A 7,313-nucleotide genomic window follows, 5' to 3' on the forward strand; every position below is an offset into this window, starting at 1 on the left:
AATTTCCACCTATAAATAGCAAGTTTTTCCATTTCAATTTAGAAAATGGACACTTTATACCGACAGCTATATAACTTGCAATAGTATGTTACCAAATTTTTTTGTGACTGACACTTGAATCTCAAGTAAAGAACAATCTCTTAGCATCAAGAATCTCATAGATCTCTTGAGTTTCATGCACGAAATTCTCAAAGCAAAAAAGTGCAACTTAGTTATACATAGCATTATATATAAACATCATTTGATTTTCTTCTTCAATCATATTAACACTAGCCCTTCAAAAATGGCTCAACCTCTCACACAACCACAGCCTCAAGCAACCAAAACCAAACCAAAAACTTCAATCCTACGTTACATTGCTATGATAATTTTATTCTTAATAATTCTTGTTGGCGTAGCAGTTCTCATAATTTGGCTAGTTCTAAAGCCAAAGCATTTGCAATACAGTGTTGAAGATGCTGCAATCCATAACTTCAATTTAACTGATGCAAATCATCTCTATGCAAACTTTGATTTCACAATAAGATCAAACAATCCGAATTCAAAAGTGTCGATATATTATGATTCTATTGAGGTTTCGGTTCGTTACGAGGACCAAACCCTAGCAACAAATGCGATTCAACCATTTTTTCAACCACATAAAAATGTTACGAGGATGCATGTGAGATTAACCGCTCAAACTGTCGCGTTGTATGATTCGGTGCCGAAGGATCTCAAGCTTGAGAAAACTTCTGGAGATATTGCGTTGGATGTGTTCATTAGAGCAAAGATAAGGTTTAAAGTTGGAGTGTGGAAATCGAAACATCGGGTTTTGAAGGTCTTTTGTTCTAATCTGTTGGTGAATTTTTCTAAAGCCAAGACTTTTGAAAGAGACTCTTGTGATGTTGAAATGTAAACAAGCATGCAAATGGAGAAACACTCTATCAAGACTTGATACTCTCTATTTTTCTGAATAATGATGTTATTATTATTTGTTTTTTTTATTTTTTTGGTTTTTCTTTTGTGTTAATTTTTTATTTTTTTTTTGAGTTTGCTTTTGGTGATATGATTTTTCTTTCAGTGAGTATATTATTGTAAGAAAGTAAAATTGTTATTGTTCATCCAAGTTATGTTGAAAATTGAAAGAAAGTAAAATTGGCTATTATTCATCCAAATGATGTTCTAATTATAGGTAACATTTTTTGAATTCATGAACATCGTGCGCTACCATTGAACTGATCATGCATCTACCTCATAACATTAATATTAGAATAGAAAGTTAACATTTGTAAAATTCAATTCCTGCCAGATATTTTGAGTATTTGTTGCAAGGTTTTTAGAGATGATAATATTAAATTTATATAGCCTTTAGTTGACTGAGTTAGACGTGGTCGTAGATGGATTCAGGTGATGGTTTGATTCTGGCATTTTCTATTAGAATTCCATGTTGGGACCATTGTCGATTGAATCCTTTGCATTAATGATTGGTCTGAGAATGAAGTTGACATGCTCGTTTTGGTTATAATACATTTTTCCTATGTATCGGAGTCACAAATCATGCATAATTCTTCATGATTGTGTTTTGATCATGATTTTTCTTTTTTCTGTGTCTAATGTTATTGACATCCCAACATCTCTACGACCTAGTCATCGGCTAAAATGTAAATGTTATTGTCCCTCCCCCAATGAATAATCCTCGTATAGATGTGGATGTGGAGCCATTACATCAGGTGGATAGTCGGGAAGTGGGTGTACCAGATAGTTTCAAGATTCTCCCTCAATCAAGCATAAGAGCTTGCAGGAAAAATGCAACTTGTTAAAGTTGAGGGCCAGGTCTCTCACTTAACTAAGCTAGGATTTAAGACCGTTGGTGCAAATTGTTGATGGCGAGAGTCGAGATTCACATTCAACCAAATGTAAGAGCTTGAAGAAGAATTCAACTTGCAATCCTGCATTACTAAAATATGTCCAATTCTAGATAAATAATTGTTTGACAATACATATAAATTAATAGTTGATGGGAATTTAAATTGTCCAAGGTGTTTTGATTGGTTAACTTGGTCGAATGTGAATCCATTTTGGTGGAGTATGTGGCTATTTTGGTTTCACACAAGGCCTTGATAAATCGATCTCCTTTCATCTTCTGTGGCAAAAAAAATGAAAGATAATAAACTCGGGTGTTACTATCAAAGAGTTATAAGTTGGCTTAACCAAGCTTGAATGTTAAATTTCTTTTTCTGAAATAAAAAGTATATAGGCTCTTTTCATCAGAGCTAGAAAGTTAAGTGAAAAAGCTTAGTTTTCTCTGTATATGATCCTATTATGCAACATATTCCTTCAGAAATATACCACTTTCGAAGGAGATTAACGTTTCCATCCATTGGCCAGAATTTGAATCACTTGATCAGACCTACATTACTCCCCAGTAGAGAGATTGATGATAGAACTATTTTTAGATCATATCGAGAAGCCACCTTTATCATTAAGCCCCCAAACCTAGGAATCCTCTTGATTAGTTTAACCATACTTGTAACACCATATAATAAGTATTTATAAATTACTATATGATGTTAAACATAATAATATTTAGATGTAGTCCTCTAAAATATAATCAATATCATCTTGATTTCTCATATTGGTTTCATGGGTCTCCTCACCAAAATCCTTGAGATGATGATTTCTCAATGGCACATACATGAGTGGGACATCAATCACAATTTCACCACTAGTCAAATCAGACTTATCAACATGTGAAATATCATGGAGAGCAATATCTAGAACATATTTCTTAACATACAACCTATAGCAGGACTCCAAGACATTAAGAGTAACATCAATTTCGGTTTTACCAAACACACAATCATGTTTTTGGTTAATCAAGACTCCAGTCATGTGAGAAGGAATGTCATAATCCATATTCTTCTTCTAAACCACTTTTGGTTGTTCAATGTTGGGAGGACTTCCAGCTTGACCATCAGTCATCCCTTCAATGACAAATCCTTTCTTGAGTCTCATATAGTCCATATGTGGTAACTTTAAAGCATGAGTAAGATGTTGAATCCTATTGTATGAAATCTAGGTTTGCTTCTCAAGGTAACAAACTTCAAAACTACGTCCTTCTTCAGCATTGAGATCAATACACATACGCAGCTCTTTCTGCAATAACCCCCAAGCTTTTTGTGCCAATGCTTGGTTTCCGTTTCTAACCTATCTTCCACGATGTCTGAAACATGATCTTCAACAATCTGCTCTGCAACCACTATCTTCATCTTTACAAATATCTTTTTTTTTTATGTCTATCAGAAGGTGCAACAAAGTTTCTTTCTCCATCATTTGCCTAATGCGACTACTTTCAAGTTACCAATCTTCACAAGAAAACTCCTTGTGGGAGAAACAAGCAACAAGGATATTAGGCTTGCCAAGCCAGACTTACTGATGTTACCTTTGAAATTTCTCATTCCACTGAGGATACCAATGTTCATGGTGTGGTTTCCTACCATACAACTTACAATAGTGCAAGGGAATAGAGGAGACATACTTAACGTGTTGGTAATCATGGTTGACTAGACATTGAGACATGTTACCTGACATTGTGCGATCTATTTTTTGAAGAGGAGAAATACTCTTTGAATTTGATGTCTCACCAATGTGCATAACTTCTTTAAAGTCTTTGAAGGTTACACCATTGTTTGTTAGATTAGATTCACCTTCTTCATCAATAGAGACATTGGAGATTCTTCTTTTTTCCCTTGGAACACTCGATCACTCAACTTGAATATGTCCAAAATCTTTGTAATTAAGACATTGGATCCCTCTACACCTGTAGGAATAGTTGAGATTTTTCCTTTCAACATCCTTCTCTTTATGTTGAATGTTCTTTACATTGGTAGTAACTATATTCCCATATCCCTTTTCAAGTCTTCTTATGACTTTATTAAATCTCTTAACAAGCCTGAGATATCCTTCAGAATTCCATTCTTCTTGGACATCACAATCTTCATAACTTTCAACATTCTCTGGTGGATTCTAAGCACCATAATAAACCTTTGGTTGATGAACAACCCCTCCTTCATCGAAATTCTCCATCTTAAATTGAATATGAACCTTAGAACTCACCCAAACAGAACATGATTCTTTCTCCGATGTCAATTGAAATTTTGATCCTCAGGGGGACAAAAGATTGAACAGATGCCCAAGACAATAAGTACTTTTGGCTTAATACATATTATAGATTTTAGGGACAGAAGCCAGACACGACGTCAGGAACCTTGTAAACCAGAAACAAAAAAAAATAGTTAGAAAGCAAGATATTACATGTTAATTTATTAAGATGATGAAGCAGAAAAGGATTAAAGAGAACACAAGAAATTGGTAACCCGGATCGGTGAAACCATATCTATATCTGGGGGACACTCTACCCAAGAAAGGAAATTCACTACTTCGAATTAGTACACTTAGTCTTACAAGAGCCAATAAAACCTATGTTGTGTAGAGCCTCTTCCTAATCCTAGTGACTTTCTATTTAAGAACTCCTCTAAATACGAGAACCTACTCACTTTCTTCTCAATCACACAACCTGTATTGGTGTTTACAACTTAATAAACAATGTTAAATATTACAGCTTAACTAAGACAATCCAATTATACCAAGTTATTGAAACATAGAGTGGTGTACACAAATATTCAACCCTAATCTCGTTTGGCATTAGCGTGGAATAAAAGAAACTCTATGATCTTAAGCTTATAGACTTAACATCTTGGAACAAGGTTTACAACTCAATTAACAAACCAAACTTTATGCCTTAAGATATGAAAGGAGGTGCTAGAGTGGTGCACAAATAAAGTCTCAAAAGATAAACCCTAACACTAGGTATCTTCACAAGTTGCACACCTCAAAAGTGAGGTTTGAGTCTTGTTAAATAGCAATGCTTCTTCTGGATTTTTTCCAATGGGCAATTTATTTGATTTCGTCTAGAAATAAATGCAATTATTGTTGGATATAAAATTTGTTCCATAAAAATCTCCAACAAAAGATATATTTGTTATTAACTTAAATTAAAATTTAAATCTCCATTTAAATTGATTTGATCTTCAATAGATGTCAAACAAATAACACAAACTCATTGCTAAAATACAACAACAAATCTGATTGAATCTTAACCAGATTTTTGCTCCAAAAACCCAATAACATTGGCCTGTTGAACTAGTATCAGATGTTGCACACATGCTAGAACATCATGTTCCACATGTGTCTCTTCTTTGGTACAACTGCACTAACATTTGTCTGTTGATAAAAACCAGATGTTCCAGCATACTGATGACAGTCTGCCATTGCATAAATTTAGTCGAAGAGTCTGAGCAAAACAAGTGAAAGATGAGCCAAAATGAAAAAGAAAGACCAAAGAATGAGGAAGAAAATAGCTAAGTGTAAAAAGAAAGATGAGTGAAAAAGGATCCAAATAGGATGCAGCTTCAGAAATAATCACATGCATCATCGCGCAACATCACGCGCGATAGGGCCATAAAGGCTGCATCGTGCTGTCACACCCTAATTTTAACTAAATCCATTCCCCTTCTATCCAAAATTTATGGCAAGTTCATAAGAATACTTAACAAGAGATCAAGGAATAATATCACAAATAATGTTAAAGACAACCAACCTCAGAACTTCAAAGGTTTTAATCCTCGGTGCAAACGAAAAGATGGGGAAAACAAACAAGGGAAATGGAATACAATGTCATGAATGTGAAGGATTTTGGACACATTCAGGCTGAATGCACCATTTTTCTTATGAAAGAGAATGAGGGATATACTGCCACTTTTTAAGATGATGAGTCTGACGATGTGAGTGAAATTGCGCTAACCAGCATTGTGGTTGCTTTCTCAACTTGCATAAGGTTCAACCTAAATGTGCATAATGATGATGACAAAACCGATGACAGGTTGTCTGACGATACTCTTGCGGAAGCCTATAAATTATTGCATCACAATATCTTGTTAGCCATCTTAATCAGTACTCTAATAATTATTCCAGAGGATCATATGTATGTTTCTATTATGGTCGACAAGGTCATATATGATCGTATTGTTACAAATTATAAGGTAGAAGACCCTTTAAATATTATCAATCTCACCCTTATTGGAATACTACAAAAGTCTGCTCCCTTTTGGAAAGCTAATAAGGAAACTCTAATACATATAGCCTGTAATATCGTAAGAGTCTCGACACACAAGGATTGATATTTTCATAGTGACTGCTCCAAACACATTCCACTGAGGTATTTATGGACGATATTTCCGTTTTTGGTAGTTCTTTTGACAATTTCCTTGATAACCTCAATGTCGTTCTTAAGAGATGCATCGAAAAAAACTTTATTTTAAATTGGTAAAAATGCCACTTCATGGTGACTGAAAGTATTATTTTGGGGAACGAAATCTCTTCAAAAAGCATCGAGGTAGATCAAGAAAAAATAGAAGTAGTTGAAAAGTTTCCACCTCCCACAAGTCTATATCAGCGTTTCCTAAATGAGTTCTCCAAAATTGTAAAACCTTTGTGCAACTTACTCGTGAAAGAGAATGATTTTAAATTTGGTGATGACAGATTTTCTAATGATGCTCTTGCTGAAGCCTATTAGTTATTGTATCTCAAATGGAATGAAGAAGGAAAATCTAGTGAAAATCAAAAAGGAAATATTGAAGTTTTGTTTCAAGACAAGGCACACCTCATAGTTACAATCTCGAACATGAAGGAAGAAGTTGATCATTTAAACTCAAAACTTGACTATATGACTAAACTTGTTCGCATGCTAAATTCTGGAACTGAAAACCTTGATGAAATTCTAGGGGTGGATAAGATGGAAAGAAACATAAATGGAGTTGGATTCAATTATGATTCATAAGTCTTGACATCCTGTTAGCCATCTTAATCAGTACTCTAATACTTATAATAGAGGATCCTAGGTATGTCGCTATTATGGTTAACAAGGTCAAAGGTGAACCCTTCAAATACTATCATCATCGCCCTTCTTGGAATGCTACAAAAGTGTACGCCCTTAACAAGTGTGGAAAGCTAAGGAGGAAACTCTAAGTCATATAGCCTACAATTCCGTAAGAGTCTCGTCACATGAGGATTGACATTTTCATAGTGAGTGCTCCAAACACATTACACTGAGGTATTTATTGACGATTTTCAGCTTTTGGTAGTTCTTTTGATAATTTCCTTGATAATCTTAATGTCGTTTTTAAGAGATGCATCAAAACAAACTATTATAAATGGTAAAAATGTCACTTCATGGTGACCGAAGTTTGTTTTGGGGAATAAAATCTCTTTGAAAG

The 7,313-nt window shown here is 34.4% G+C and overlaps 1 protein-coding gene across 1 annotated transcript; it reads left to right on the top strand.

The window, feature by feature from the left end:
- Nucleotides 1-252: 252 nt before the first annotated feature.
- On the top strand, nucleotides 253-1,154 carry LOC127083054 (uncharacterized protein At1g08160). The gene has a single exon (XM_051023288.1). It carries the CDS (start codon nucleotides 284-286, stop codon nucleotides 893-895), a length of 612 nt encoding a protein of 203 aa, XP_050879245.1. The 5' UTR covers nucleotides 253-283; the 3' UTR covers nucleotides 896-1,154.
- The last annotated feature ends 6,159 nt before the right edge of the window (nucleotides 1,155-7,313 follow it).

This window comes from Lathyrus oleraceus, chromosome 1, assembly GCF_024323335.1.
Source record: "Lathyrus oleraceus cultivar Zhongwan6 chromosome 1, CAAS_Psat_ZW6_1.0, whole genome shotgun sequence".
In the NCBI taxonomy this organism is placed as follows: Eukaryota; Viridiplantae; Streptophyta; class Magnoliopsida; order Fabales; family Fabaceae; genus Lathyrus; species Lathyrus oleraceus.

What these genes read in the sequence shown, in the direction of transcription:
- LOC127083054 (XM_051023288.1), top strand. Translation starts at nt 284, where the DNA reads ATGGCTCAACCTCTCACACAACCACAGCCTCAAGCAACCAAAACCAAA.